Raw genomic sequence first — 15,978 nt, 5'->3', positions numbered from 1 at the left:
TATTTTTTGATTCCACACAAATCTTAAGATGATTTGTTCCAACTCCCTGAAGGAAGTCCATAGTATTTTGATAGGGATGGCATTAAATGTGTAAATTGCCCTGGGTAGCATTGACATTTTCACAATATTAATTCTTCCAATCCATGAGCATGGAATATTTTTCCATCTCTTTGTGTCTTCCTCAATTTCTTTCAGAAGTGTTCTGTAGTTTTTAGGGTATAGATCCTTTACCTCTTTGGTTAGGTTTATTCCTAGGTTCCTTATGCTTTTGGGTGCAGTTGTAAATGGGATTGACTCCTTAATTTCTCTTTCTTCAGTCTCATTGTTAGTGTATAGAAATGCCACTGATTTCTGGGCATTGATTTTGTATCCTGCCACATTGCCGAATTGCTATATGAGTTCTAGCAATCTTGGGGTAGAGTCTTTTGGGTTTTCTAGGTACAGTATTATGTCACCTGCATAGAGGGAGAGTTTGACTTCTTCTTTGCCAATTTGAATGCCTTTTATTTCTTTTTGTTGCCTGATTGCTGAGGCTAGGACTTCTAGTACTATGTTGAATAGCAGTGGTGAGAGTGGACATCCCTGTCATGTTCCTGATCTTAGGGGAGAGGGTCCCAGTGTTTCCCCATTGAGAATGATATTTGCTGTGGGCTTTTCGTAGATGGCTTTTAAGATGCTGAGGAATGTTCCCTCTATCCCTACACTCTGAAGAGTTTTGATCAGGAATGGATGCTGTATTTTGTCAAATGTTTTCTCTGCATCTATTGAGAGGGTCATATGGTTCTTGTTTTTTTCTTTTGTTGATATGATCTATCACATTGATTGCTTTATGAGTGTTGAACCAGCCTTGCGTCCTGGGGATTAATCCCACTTGGTCATGATGAATAATCTTCTTAATGTACTATTGGATCCTATTGGCTAGTATCTTGTTGAGAATTTTTACATCTGTGTTCATTAGGGATATTGGTCTATAATTCTCCTTTTTGATGGGGTCTTTGGCTTTGGAATTAGGGTGATGCTGGCCTCATAGAATGATTTTGGAAGTATTCCATCTCTTTCTAGCTTTTGGAACAGCTTTAGTAGAATAGTACTGTTTCTTCTTTAAATGTTTGATAGAATTCCCCTGGGAAGCCATCTGGCCCTGGACTTTTGTGTCTTGGGAGGTTTTTGATGACTGCTTCAATTTCCTCCCTGGTTATCGGCCTGTTCAGGTTTTCTGTTTCTTCCTGTTCCAGTTTTGGTAGTTTGTGGTTTTCCATAAATGTGTCCATTTCTTCTAGATTACCTAATTTATTGGCATATAGCTGCTCATAATATGTTTTAAAAATCGTTTGTATTTCCTTGGTATTTGTTGTGATCTCTTCTTTTTCATTCGTGATTTTTTATTTTTAAATGAGGTATCAGCATATACGTATCTGAATGGCTAACATAAAAAATAGTGACAGGGATGCCTGGATGGCTCAGCAGCTGAGCGTCTGCTTTCAGCCCAGGGCATGATCCTGGAGTCCCAGGATGGAGTCCCACAGTGGGCTCCCTGCATGGAGCCTGGAGCCTGCTTCTCCCTATGCCTCTCTCTCTGTGTTTCTCATGAATAAATAAATAAAATCTTTTTTCAAAATGGTGACAAATGCTGCAGAGGATGTATAGAAACTGGATCAGGGCAACCCTGGTGGCCCAGCGGTTTGGTGCCGCCTTCGGCCTGGGGTGTGATTCTGGACACCCGGGATCGAGTCCCACATCAGGCTCCCTGCATGGAGCCTGCTTCTTCCTCTGCCTGTGTCTCTGCCTCTCTCTCTCTCTCTCTCTCTCTCTCTCTCTCTCTCTCTCTCCCCCTCTGTCATAAGTAAATAAAATCTTAAAAAAAAAAAGAAAGAAACTGGATCACATTGCGGTAGGATTATAAAATGATACAACCATTCTGAAAAAACAATTTAGCAGTTTCTTAAAAACTAAACATTCAAATACCATAAGACACAGCCATTGTAAACCTGGGCATTTACCCCTAAAGACATGAAAACTCATTTCACTACAAAATTTTGTACAAGAATATTTATAGCAGTATTATTTGTAATAACCTAAAATGGTTAACAGCCTAGATGCCTTTAAACAGGTGATAATTAGGGACGCTTGGGTGGCTCAGCGGTTAAGCGTCTGCCTTTGGTTCAGGGCCTGATCCTGGGGTCCTGGACCGAGTCCCACATCAGGCTCCCTGCATGGAGTCTGCTTTTCCCTCTGCCTATGTCTCTGCCCCCCCCCTCTCTCTCTCTGTCTCTCATGAATAAAAAATAAAATAAAAAAAACAGGTGATGGTTAGACAAACTGTGGTTCTATACCATGGAATACTACTTAGCAAAAAAATTAATGAGTGGCTGATACATTCAACAACATGGATGAGTCTCCAGAGAAGTCAGTTAAGTGAAAAAAATCAATCCCAAAAATGTAGATATTGTATGATTACATTTGGTTAAAAGGGTGATAGTTATTAAGGCAGGTTATGAGCACTGGATGTTATATGTAACTGATTAATCACTAAATTCTACTCCTGAAACTAGTATTACATTGTATATTAACTAATTGGAGTTTAAATAAAAACTTGAAAAAAATAACATTCTGAAATTTCAAAATTATGGAAGCACAGAACAGATTAGTAGCTAGCAGGGGTTAAGAAGGGAGTGGGGCTGGAGGAAAGAAAGAACATGTGTCTAGAGGCACCTGAGTGGCTCAGCCTTCAGTGTCTGACTCTTGGTTTCAGATCAGTTCATGATCTCAGGGTGGTGGGATTGAGCCCTACATTGAGCTCTGTGCTTATAAATGTGAAAGGTGAAACAATAATTCTTCTAGAAGAAAAATAGAATACCTTCATGTCCTTAAGGTAGGCAAAAGTTTTAAAATTAAATAGAATGAAGCATCAACTATAAATAAAATATTAATAAATTGAACTTCACTTAAATTAAAAGCATCTGTCCTTCAAAGACTTCATTATCAGAGTGAAAAGGCAAGCCATAGCCTGGAAAAGATATCTACGATACACATATTCTGCAAAGATCTTATATCTTAGTATGTACAAAAACCTACAAATAAATAGAAAAAAAACTACAAACTGATTTTAGTAAAGTAGTCAAAGTTAAACAGGCAGTTCAACAGAGATGTTACCCAGTTATCCAAGTGACTGGCATGTGAAAGGATGCTAACATGAGCATTCATTAGGGAAATACAAATTAAAAATCACTTGGAGATACCACTACCCACCTACTAGTATTGTAAAAATTAAAAAGACTGGCAATACCAAGTACTTAAAAGTATATGGAGCAACTGGAACCCTTTACATTCATTACTGATACAAGTGCAAATTGACACAATGACTTTGGAAAATGATTTGGTAGTATCTTCACAGATAAATATAAACTTATTTTATGATCTCTTGGATTCCTAATAGAAATGAATACTATGTCTACCAAAATATGTAAGATTTATCATAGATTTATTCATAAGAAAAAACTGGAAACCCACACAAATATCTATCAATATAGAAAAATGTAGCAAGATTTAGAGTACTGCAGCCAGCAGACCTGTCACCTGTTTTGGTATGGTCAATGACCTAACAAAGGTTTACATTTTAGTTTTTTAATTTTTAATTTTTTAAAGATTTATTTATTCATGAGAGACACAGAGAGGCAGAGACGTAGGCAGAGGGAGAAGCAGGTTTCCTGCAGGGACCCTGATACAGGACTTGATCCCACTACCCTGGGATCACGACCTGAGCTAAAGGCAGACACTCAACCACTGAGCCACCCAGGTGCCCCAGGTTTTACATTTTTAAGTGGTTGAAAAAATAAAAAGCAGGAGTAGTATTTAGCAATATGTAAAAATTATATGAAATTTAAATGTCAGTGTCCATAAATAAAGTTTTATTGGAATACAGCCACACTGTCTATGGCTGCTTTCATGCTAGAATAGCAAAGTTGAGGACATGTGACAGAGAACATCTGGCACACAAAACCTAAAATATTTACTAAGTGGCTGAAGAAATTTTTCTTATATCAATAATAAGGACTCATCTCAGAGTCCTAATGTTGACAAAAACATGCCAGACACGTATCATTACACTGACTGCACTCAAATGAAGTTCAAGAATACATAAAAGTAATCTATGGTGCTAGAAGTCCAAATAACGGTCACTTCTAAGTGAAGTCAGTGTTTACAGGGGAACATTCTGGCATCCTGGAAATAAATGTTCTCCATCTTGATCTGTGTGTGGTGATTGCCTGTGTATGCAAAAATCATGGAGATGTATATATTTCTTCATGTAAATTATTCCTCTAAAAAAAAAGAGTAAGGCTGAATTTGCATTTTTCATCTCTCTTCATTTCAATATAAACCTAATTTTTTTCAAATTATTTGCTAGATGAAATTATTTGTTTCTCCCTCTCTAAATCTTGAAAGAAAATTTTTGTTTTGTTTTGGTTTTTTTTTTAATATTTTATTTATTTATTCATAGACACAGAGAGAGGCAGAGACACAGGCAGAGGGAAAAGCAGGCTCCATGCAGGGAGCCCGACGTGGGACTCGATCCCGGGTCTCCAGGATCACACCCCAGGCTGCAGGCGGCGCCAAACCGCTGCGCCACCGGGGCTGCCCTTGTTTTGGTTTTTTTGAAAGAAAATTGATGATCCGGGCTGCTCTGTCCAATTTAGGTAGCCACATATAGCTGTTTAAATGGGAATTTATTAAAAATAAACAAAATTTAAAACTCATTTCTCAAAGTAGCCAGATTTAAGAGGCTCAAGAGCCACACGCAGCTAGTGGCTACTGTTGTGGAGAGTGCAGATACAGAACATGGAATCAAGGGGCACTTAGGTGGCTCAGTGGTTGAGCATCAGCCTTTGGCTCAGGGCCTGATCCCCGGGTCCTGGGATAGAGTTCTGCATCCGGCTCCTACAGAGAGCCTGCTTCTCCCTCTGCGTGTGTCTTTCATGAATGAATGAATGAATACATACATACATACATACATACATACATACATCTCGAAAAAAAAGAACATGGAATCCAGTTTTACAGAAAGTTCTATTGGACAGCGGTGCTCCAAAATGTTACATAAATGTTACCCTCATTTACAGGTGAGGAAATAGAAGCCTAGAAATACCGCTATTACACGGTGCTGCATACACTTCTTTTCCCGCATTCACTGCTCCAGGTGAACTCTCAGTATGTCATTAATTTAACAAATCCGTAATTATATAGGAATCTATTCTAAATTCATAGCCACGCAAACAGAGAAAAAAGCATTTTCTTTGTTATAAGTTCTAAGATACTTAGTTGCAGACCGCCTGATTAATCCGGCATCTCCCTTATAGTCACACCGTCCGTAGACACTCTCACATAAGCCCGAATGGATCACACGCTTATCCATGAACATCCCCCTCATAGTCTCAAACACAACCTGACTCACACCACACTCTCCCATAGTCCTCGCGTCCCCTGCAGGGGACACTTGGGTACAAACACGCGTCCTTGAAGTAAGCGTCAAACGCCGATGCCTCTTGGGGCAGAAACCTGGTAGTCACAAGTACTGGGTCTGAGCCAGGGCTCCTGTCTGAGAAACCCGCACCCTACCCCCTGGCCTTCTGCAGCTTTCTCAGCCCTGGACTACATTTCTCTGAAGGTATCACTTCAAGACCCAACTTGGTAACCCAACTAGGTGACCTCCTTGGGATTTTCTGGGGGGAGTCACTTGAGTAAAACGAAATAAGTCGGCTCACACTTTCGTGAGCCGCTCCCGATTTCGGCCAGGCCGCAGAATGTTGGCCACTGCCTCTTGCATTCTGTGGGATGGAGCTGGTGGGGCTGGGTGCACACTTTTGGACTACATTTCCCGGAGGCCACCGCGTCCCCGCGCCATTTCGTACACTTATTCCGTTACGTCTCGACGCAAGGATCCAGTCTGCAGCGGCCAGGTGAGTGGACCGCCCCACTGGGACCTGCACGCTGCGTTTGGTTTGTGGAGCGCCCAGAAGGAAGTGCCCATGTGGCGCTGGGAATACCGGTATGCCCGCTGGAGCTCGGTGCTGACAGGAGTCGGGACGATCCCGGCTCCGGACTGCGTTTCTCCTGAGTCGTAGCGCTCCTTACGGTTAATTCCTTACGGAAGTCGGCCTTGCCGTGGCGGGGTGGCTGTGCCCTTCTCCGCCGGCAATATCGGCTACCGTCACTTCGGTTCCGAGTGGCAGGGGCGTGGCGCCATTCGTCTGGTTCCCCCGCGTCGGCGGAGTGCAGTGCAGTTGGCACCCCTCTCCTCTGGCAAACTCGGCACCGTGACTTTGGTTCCGGGAGGACGGGGTCGGAAATAGGTCATCCCGAACGTTCTACCGCGTGGGATGGGTGTGTGTCCGCTTCTCTGGCGGCGCGATGGGCCCATCTGCCGTCTTCCAGTGCTTTTGGCGGCTGGGATCCTTGGCACCTGTGTACCCCGCTGTGTGACAGGGACACAGTCCGTTGAGAATCGCGCGGGTCCAGCTGCTGTAATTCCTTCATTTTACTGTGCAGAGAACGAGCCTATTTGTGAAGCTGCCCTTATAAATGAGGATTTACACCTGCAAGTGCCCTAAGAAGGGAGAAGACCACCATAATAGGATGCCCCATTCTACTTTGAGGGCCCTGTGGGGAAAACCATCTAGCTTGAAGTTGTTGTGGGAGATGATCCTCAGTTGTTTTGTCGGCTCTGAAAAGGGCTTGATAGCCTATGATTATTTTCTCCGTTCTTTTTTTCCAACAGAGCCCAGCAGGAAAGGCAACAGGATGTCTAAAAAGCTTGCCTAAAATAAGTTGTCATTTTCTTTCTTCCCTCAAGTTTCTGACTTTTCGAGATGTTGCTGCCTCCTGAAACATCTTGAGAAACCAGCCAGGTGCCTGGTCCTTGACCCAGCTGTCCCTGTAAATGATGGCACCGCAGGGATGAGCTCACTAAGCTAACTACATTCTCTAACCACGCTACACCTCTCCGTTCCACCCAATGACAAAGCAGCCCTTTCTGGACTGATTTTTGATGAGAGAGAACTATACCCTCTGGAGGATATTTGAAGATCTTTTTAAAAATGATTTTATTTATTCATGAGAGACACAGAGAGGCAGAGACACAGGCGGAGAAAGAAGCAGGCTCTCTACAGGTAGCCCGATGGGGGACTGGATCCCAGGACCCTGGAATCATGAGCTGAGCCAAAGGCAGATGCTCATCTATTGAGCCACCCAGACACTCCAGATTTGAAGATTTTTAATTTAACTTTATTATGGAAGTTTTCAAACATAGAAGAAAATAATATGAACCCCAATGTGCTCAACACCCAGCTATAATTTAAAACATTTGCAAATATCCTTATATCTATCCTTCCTCCTTTTTTCCCCGTAGCATTTCAAGAATTATATAATTTTATCCATATGTATGCATATATAGCCAAAAAGAACATCATTTTTAGATAATTACCATGATGTTATCCCGACTTTAAAACCTAACAGTAATTCCATAATATTAGATACGCAGTACTTATTCAGGTTTCCCCAGTTCTTTCAAAGATAGGTTTTTACAATTGGTTTGTTCAAATCATGGTCCAGATAAGGTCTACACAGTGCACAGTGCTTTAATCTACAACAGTTTCCGTTCCATTTTTTGCTTTTGTTTTGCTTTAACTGGTATCACTGATTTGTAAAACAAAACAAAACAAAAAACTAGTTATTTACAGAATATTCTCCGTTCCACTTTTTGGCTAATTGCTTCCTTGTGGTGCCATATAATTTGTTCCCAATGCCCCATATTTCTGTAGATGAGTGGTTAGCTCTAGAGGCTTGATCAAAGTCAGATCTTATTTTGTATAAATCACATTTTCAAGCAAAAGTAATTCATAGTTGGTACTGTGTACTTCTATTCATCATGTCCTGAGGCTTTTAAAGTCTGATGTCCCACTTCTGGTGATGCCATATTGATCAGTATTCAAGTGCTGTCCACTTAATCCTTTTATAAAGTCCCCCCCATCCTGGGTGGCTCAGTGGTAGAGCGTCTGCCTTTGTCTCAGGTGGTGATCCTGGACTCTGGGATCAAGTTCCACATCAGGCTCCTGCAGGCAGCCTGCTTCTCCCTCTGCCTGTGTCTCTGCCTCTCTCTGTGTGTCTCATGAATAAGTAAATAAAATCTTAAAAATAAATAAAGTCCCCCTTCCTTTTTTACCTATGAATAGAGGAAGGTATGGCATCCTCACCCCTCTGCCCAGCAAGGGGATTAAACTCTTAAGATACTACAATGTTTTGTGGCCCTTGAGGCCACACAGTACATAAACACATAGATACAGTATATCTATGGTATTAAAATTTCATAGTTGGATGGTGATAGGGAAAAACGTGGTGTCAAAAAAGACTCTTTGGGAGCTAATAATGAAAAAAAAGGTTAAGAAACACCTAAAGGTTATAATATCAATTTATGGTTGATGGTGAAATCTATAATTTCATTAAGGGTTACACATAGTGACCTATTTTTTTTAAAAGGAAACGGGTTTATTGGATGCACCACAAGGGGGCAGTGGGCAAGACAGTAAAGTAGAAGCTGTGTGCCTACATACAGTGATTTAAAAAATTATCTCACTTCCTTCTGCATTTTTTAGTTCAAGTTCTATAAATAAGAACTTTTCTACATCAGCTGTTTCGGTTATCTGAAAATTCAGTTCACCTAGGAAGACAAAAGTCGATTTGATTCTTTCCCTTTATGGGTTAGTTTTCAGAGAAATGAGTTGGTGTCTTCCAACCTTCTAAGGAGTCTCAAAAGTGAGTCCATATGTAACTCATGGGTTTTTGAGATACATTTAATATGTTTCAAACCATTGTAATCCTTTTTATTTTTTATCTCCAACTGCCCTCTGTTTAACCAGTGGGAGTCCTTTCTGGTCAGCTCCTGTCTTTTGACACAATTGTATAAGAACGGATAGATAGCTTATTTGCTTTCTGGCACAAGTTGTCCCAAGTTCACCTTGTACATTTTCTGTGCCAGACCTGAAGTGAGCCATTTCTCTATGGAGTTCCAGTTCCTCTTATGGGGCTTGGCATATAGAGACAACATTGGATATTAGGAGTATTCATTGCCTATGGATATATAACAGACATAATAATTATTAATTCAGAATTCATAGAAGTTAATAAATTTCTATACAGTTGTCCCAGTACTGTCCTATATAACTGTCTTTCCTCTGATCTGAGATCTATTCCAGAATCATATCTAGGATCACACATTTATTCAGTTATCACAACTCTTTAGTCTTCTTTAATCTGAAACAATTCCTGGGCCTTTTTTGGATCCTTCATTATCTTGACATTTATGAAGAGTACAGGCCAGTTATTTTGCAGGTTGTCTTCAATTTGCATGTCTTCGATGTTTCCTCCTAATTGGATTCAGGTTATGATTTTTTAAAAAAGGATTTTATTTATTTGAGAGAGAGAGCACAAGTGAGGGGCAGAGGCAGAGAGAGAGAAGAAACAGACTCCCCACTGAGCAGGGAATCCAACATAGGGCTCCATCCCAGGACCTGAGATCATGACCTGAGCTGAAGGCAGATGCTTAACTGACTGAGCCGCCCATGTACCCGAGGTTACAAGTTTTTGGCAAGTAAAGTGCTTCGGTTCATTCCCCAGTACCTTCAGTTCCATTGCGTTTTGTACTGCCTACGTTTGATAGTACTTTCTGTAAGAAAGTTAGTTCATAAGGCTTTTTTAAAAGATTTTATTTATTCATGAGAGACACGTAGAGAGAGGCAGAGACCTAGGCAGAGGGAGAAGCAGGCTCCTCACAGGGAGCCTGATGTGGGACTCGATCCAAGAACTCCAGGATCACAACTTGAGCCAAAGGTTCAACCACTGAGCCACCCAGGCGTCCGGTTCATAAGGCTCTTCTTAATCATCATTGGAATTAGAGGTCTTCTCAATTTAGTTTCAGTTTAGGTTTCTTTTATATAAATGAAGTTGAACACTTTTCAGATGTTTAATGGTCCATTGAGCTTTTCTTTTTTTATGAATTGTCTTTGTTTTGTTCTTTTTTTTTTTTTAGGTGTTTTAAATTTTTTTTATTTTTTATTTTTTTTATTCATGATAGGCACACAGTGAGAGAGAGAGAGAGGCAGAGACACAGGCAGAGGGAGAAGCAGGCTCCATGCACCGGGAGCCCGATGTGGGATTCGATCCCGGGTCTCCAGGATCGCGCCCTGGGCCAAAGGCGCCAAACCGCTGCGCCACCCAGGGATCCCGGTTTTGTTCTTATTAATAATGATTTTTAATCTTTCTCTTGGTTTTTAAAGTAAACTCTTTTGGTCATAGGAAGAGTCACTCTTTTTTATTTAAGTTGCAGATATCTTCTCCCAATTTGTTATTTGTGTTTGTATTCTTTTCTTGATGCGATTTTTAAATATAGTAAAATGTATTCATTTGATTGTAAGAAATAGAAAGGCTTTTCTCCTCTCAACTTAAAAAGAACTCAACCATTTTTTTTTCTTTTAACATGCCTGTGGCCTGAATGTTTGACCCTTCCAAAAAATTTGTATGTTGAAATCTTTGTGCCGAAAATGACAGTATTTCGAGGTGGAGCCTTTGGGAGGTAATGAGATCATAAGGGTAGATTCCTCATAAATGAGATCAGTGCCCTTATAAAAGAAGCCCAGTGAGGGTACAATAAGATTGTGACCAGGAAGAGGACCCTCATTTGGTAAACCTGACTCCCTGATCTTGGACTACAAGCCTCCAGAGCTGTAAGAAATAAATTTCTATTCTTTATAAGCTGACTGGTCTGTGGTATTTTGTTATAGCAGTCCAAATGAATTAAGACTGGCATTTTTATGATTTTTACTTTTTCATATTTAGATCTTTTATCCATTTGGAGTTAATCCTGGTATGTGGTATAAAATGTGGATCCAGTTTTACTTTTTTCAATAACATTGATTAAATAATCTCTTTCCCTAGAGATCAGAGGTTTTACTATTCCATTAAACTGTGTCTATTCAGGTGCCAGTAGTCAGTATTTTAGTGATAGAGACTTTATAGTATTTTTTAAATCTCTGTTTTCTTCATTTTCTAGGCATTTCCTAGCTATTTTTGCTTTTTAAATTTCCTGCTTAATGAATTTAAATTTCATTTGTGTATCACTGTACTTGTTAGTATTTTTATTGGCATCATATTTAATTTATATTTTGATTTATATATCAAATATCCATGTTTGGAGAATTAACCTCTTTATAATATATCATTTTAGACCATGTATTCTCAATCAGGGTGATACTGCCTCCCAGGGGATGAAAACTGGTGTTGGACAGGGGTGGAGTGAGAAAATCTTAGATACTGGAATTGTTTGTGGCTCTCCAAAACACAATTTAGCCAACAACATCTTATTCCTCATTATTTACTCTCTCATTGACATTTCTTGGGTATCACATGAACAGCACCTACATTAAGGTCATAGAAGATATATGTATGCAATATAAATGATACCAAAAAAAAATCACTACTCCAAAAACTGTGGCAAATAGGTGGCTGTAAATGGAGAACTTTCAACTGATTGCTCAATCTTGAAGTTGTTATTACAAGAAGTGGCCTTGCATGGGCCCATTGGCTGCCTTGTGGATGTTATTTATATTTGATCATGCTTTTATGTTTGACTTGGGATTTGAGGATCAAATAAAAATGTTTTATTATTCTATAGAGTTATTCAACACCTCATAAAAGACAAATTTGGACTTAGCTAAGGAATGATATTTTTTTTTTTTTTCAAAGGATCAGTGCAGTGAGGGAAGGAAGGCTTGTAACTGGGAGAACATTCCAACCCCAAGATCTGCAGGCGCCTAAAAGGTCAGGCAGAAAAGAATTTTCTTTTATACAGAGGGTAAACAAGGCCAAAAAGAACGGAATGTGGCGGCCTGGGATGAGTGGGTGTTCAGCTGTGTAGATTTTGTCCTCTGCAGTCAGCTGGGAAGGGGCTTGAGTCATTGTTAAAAGGGTTGTTTGCATTCTGCACTGGCTCAGAATATAGCATAGGCCAGCCTTCAAGAGCCTGGGAGAAGGAGAGAAGTCTGACTAAAGTTTGGTCAAGTGAAGTTATCAAGCATTTTGTCCAGTTAGGTCAGGGGGGTCCAGCAGCTCGCCAATCATTTATGAAACAAGGAATGGCCACTTGGAGCTCTGCCTGGCCTTGTCCGGTTAAAAAGAGGAGGGGGGTAATCCTCCAGTCTTATCTACGCTATATGGGGAAAGGAGATTCGTTTCATTTGGCTATTTCCCAAAGATTGAGAGGGTATCTCTCATCATGGCTATTTTTCAGGATTATAGATTTTGGGCAAAATTTAACATTGTGAAACCCATCAATTATGTCCAGTGCTGAGAAATGAAAATGTTGACAATATGGGAATGAAGATCAAGCAACTATTTAAAAGTTTCGTCTGTCTAGTAGAAGTTAAGTTCACTAACTAAAAGTAATTCTTAAGAAATTAATTTTTCCTTTTTCTGGAAGAGAATGGTTTTGAATGATATGTTAAAGATTTGATTACATTGTTTATATTATATACTTACATAAATATGTATGTCACAGTATATCTGTCCTATTAAAATTTCATGGTGGAGGGAGACAGGAAAAAAGGTGTCTAGAATGGCTCTTCAGAGAGACAATGGAAAAAAAGTGTTAAATGCTGTTCTAACCATTTGTTCAAATCTATTTTTATGTCTTTCAGGAGTATTTCAAGTTTTTCTTCTTGCAGCTTTTATGCATTTCTTGTCAAGCTTGGGCTTAGGTATTTCATCCTTTTTATGGCTTTTCTTTATTATAGTTTCTATGTGGTTATTGTTTTATATATAAAGGTCATTTCTTCTATATAATAAATAATAAATAATAATAAATAATATAATGCTAATTTTATATCCTGTTAATTTACTAAGCTCTTTCATTATTTGTTGTACTTTTTTTTTCTTTCATTGTATCTCATGGGGTTTTTAGGCATGCTGTCTGTTATATCTCTTAGAGGGGGTTTTGCCTATCCTTTTCCTATTCTTGTTGCTCTTGTTGATTTCTCTTGCCTTTTTATTTGGCTAAGATAGCTAATACAATGATAAATGATAGTGAGAGCAGTGGGTATTCTTGTCTTGTTTCTACTATTAACCTGAAAATAGAGTGCTGCAATAAGAGGCAAACGAGCATTTCTTAGGATTAAAAAAATTCAATTCAGGGAACAGAGATTCAGGTAGAAACCAAAGTGTCCCACTTGTAAAGTGAAAGCAAGGATTTTTTTTTTTTTTACATGAGTTAAGAAGAGGGAGGAAAAAAGGCTAAACTACTCTTGGTTATACACTAATCAATACTGATTATATCTTCAGAAAGTCCACAACCATCAGTCTTATGATCAGGACCTATTCTCCAAACAGAGAGGCATAAGGCAGATTCTCTGGAGTGGTCCTTCTTGCTTCATTTTAAAATGGCTCCACTCATGTCAATTTTCCCTACTATCATTAAAATAGTCATCAATTCCTATTTCTTACTGTGTCCTTATCGTGGGTGGTGAATTTTGTGAAATTTTTTGGCATTTGTGAAGATAGTATGATTCTCTTCCATAGAACAAATAACATCGTGGATTCTATTAGTTGACATTTGAATGTCAAACCATCTTTTTATTACAGAGAAAGTCCCACATAATCATGATTGTTTTTTAACATGCTGGCAGGGTTTTTTTTTGCTGGTATGTCAAAATTTGCAGTAGTATTTGTGATACAATAATATATTTGATTTTTATTATTTTATTTTGTTTTATTTATTTTATTTATTTTTAAGATTTTATTTTATTTACTCATGAGAAACACAGAGAGAGAGAGAGGCAGAGACACAGGCAGAGGAAGAAGCAGGCTCCATGCAAGGAGCCTGACGTGGGACTCTATCCCGGGTCTCCAGGATCACGCCCTGGACCAAAGGCAGGCGCTAAACCGCTGAGCCACCCGGGCTGCCCTATATTTGGTTTTTATCCCTAGTTCTTGACTCAGAGCTCCTAACACTCTTGGAATTTTCTGAGTGATAGGAGTGTCTTTTGTTTTTCATAACAAGCCCCTTTTTATCACACTTGAATTTATGCTAATGAAGTGTCTGGGGTGGGGCCCCTAGTCTCAGAAGGGATTGGAGTCACCAGAAAGACTAAGTGATTAAAGGACTGGAACTTTCCAACCCATCCACTGACCTCTAGGAAAAGGGTGGGTGGCACTGGAGGTAAATGGCCATAAAAACTCTTGCACTTGGAGATACCATGAGCTTCTGGGTTGATAAACACATTGAGCTATTGTGAGGGTGGCACTCCCAGGGAATGGAAAGCTTCAAGCATGCCCCTGTCCAAGCCAATACCTTGTCCTATGCATCTTTTCCATTTGTCTGTTCCAGAGTACTGTCCTTTATGACAAATTATAAATGTAAGTAGATTACCTTCTTGAGTTTTGTGAGCCATCCTGGCAAAGTATAAAACCTAGGATGGGGTTGTGGGAGTCCCCAATTTATAGCTGATTGGTCAGAAGTACTGATAGCCAGGGATTTCAGATTGGCTTCTGGATTTAGGAGCAGCCTTGTGGGATTGTACCCCACAATCCCTATCCTAAAGATGTGAGGTGCCCTGGAAAACTAGCACCCTCTGACTTCCTGTTGAGCATGAGGATTAAGGAGAAGCCTGAACTGAATTCCTACTGTCTCGGGTGTATTCCATTGGATATGTGGGTAGGCTAAGATTTTTCTAAACTCCCTCAAAGAGATGAAATAAAGCTGGTTCCATGGTGCTTATTTTGTGGGCTCTGAGGCAAGCCTGACCTGATCTCATGGCTTCTTTTTCCCTCTCCAGCCCTGCCTTCTCTGGACTCTGCATATCTCCAGGAGAAGAACCCAGAAAACTGATCAGTCCTGACAGTACAGTTCTAAAAAACATGCCCCATGTGAGTTGCTATTTCATTTTTCCTTCTTGAAGTGCAATCAGTTGTTGTGTGAACACCACATTTTATTTATCCCAAAATTTTCTGCCTGCCTTAGTTGCCTAAGGGAATCATTGCTCCCCAATTTTTTCCATTCAGTGACTGACTGATCTTAGCAAAGAGCTCCATTCTTCTCTAAATGCTTTTCCCCTCACCAGACAGTGTTTAGGTGTTTTTTCAGTTCATTCTACATATTTTACATGCAAAGTCTTCTGCCAGGAGTCCTAAGGAAGCAGAAATGTCTCCCCTTAAGAGCAGTATTAGTATAATGGTTTGGTGAGGTAGTTATATGGAACACATGGCAAACTGATCTCTACAAACCTAGGTTTCCCACTTGGAAGTGAAAGCATTTCTGCTGGATCTTCCAAGTCTCAGTGTGTGACGACATGTTCTGCGAGGCTTTTAAGAATGGATGGGGGGAAAAACAAAGAATGGATGGGGTGGGTGTGTCTGGGTGGCTCAGTGGTTGAGCATCTGCCTTCGGCTCAGTGTGATCCTGGGGTCCTGGGGATCCAGTCTTGTGTCCAGCTCCCTGTGAGGAGCCTGCTTCTCCCTCTGCCTATGTCTCTGCCTCTGTCTGTGTCTCTCATGAATAAATAAATAAAATCTTGGGGAAAAAAAAAAGAATGGGTGGGGAACTTAGTTCTGAGAAGAAGAGATCTTGCCTCTTATATAGTTTCCTGTCGATGCTGTAACAAATTACTACAAGCTTAGTGACTTAAAACAACACAAATTTATTATCTATACTTCTGGAGGTCAAAGTGAAATTGGTTTTACAGGCTAAATCAAGGTGTTGGTAGGTCTGTGTTCTTCTGGAGATTCTGGAGGAGAATCTATTTCCTTGCATTTTTCCAGCTGCCAGAGGCTGCCCACATTCCTTGGCGCATGGCTTCCTTCCATTTTCAGAGCCAGTAATCATCATTCTGACTTCTGCTGTCATTATTGCATCTCCTTCTCTGACCCTTCTGCCTGCATCTA

General features: G+C 40.1%; 1 protein-coding gene across 1 annotated transcript in view; it reads left to right on the top strand.

The window, feature by feature from the left end:
- LOC129500136 (uncharacterized) overlaps positions 1-15,978 on the top strand; it is a 56,485-nt gene that overhangs the window by 28,580 nt on the left and 11,927 nt on the right. The window contains exons 11-13 of the mRNA XM_055310261.1: positions 5,467-5,566; positions 5,771-5,954; positions 6,149-6,487. Of these exons, the coding sequence (XP_055166236.1) occupies positions 5,467-5,566; positions 5,771-5,954; positions 6,149-6,487 (623 nt within the window). The remainder of the gene's footprint in view (positions 1-5,466; positions 5,567-5,770; positions 5,955-6,148; positions 6,488-15,978) is intronic.

The sequence above is a fragment of the Nyctereutes procyonoides genome, unplaced genomic scaffold (genome assembly GCF_905146905.1).
Source record: "Nyctereutes procyonoides isolate TBG_1078 unplaced genomic scaffold, NYPRO_anot_genome, whole genome shotgun sequence".
NCBI classification, from domain to species: domain Eukaryota; kingdom Metazoa; phylum Chordata; class Mammalia; order Carnivora; family Canidae; genus Nyctereutes; species Nyctereutes procyonoides.
This window is presented reverse-complemented; position numbering and strand designations above follow the sequence as displayed.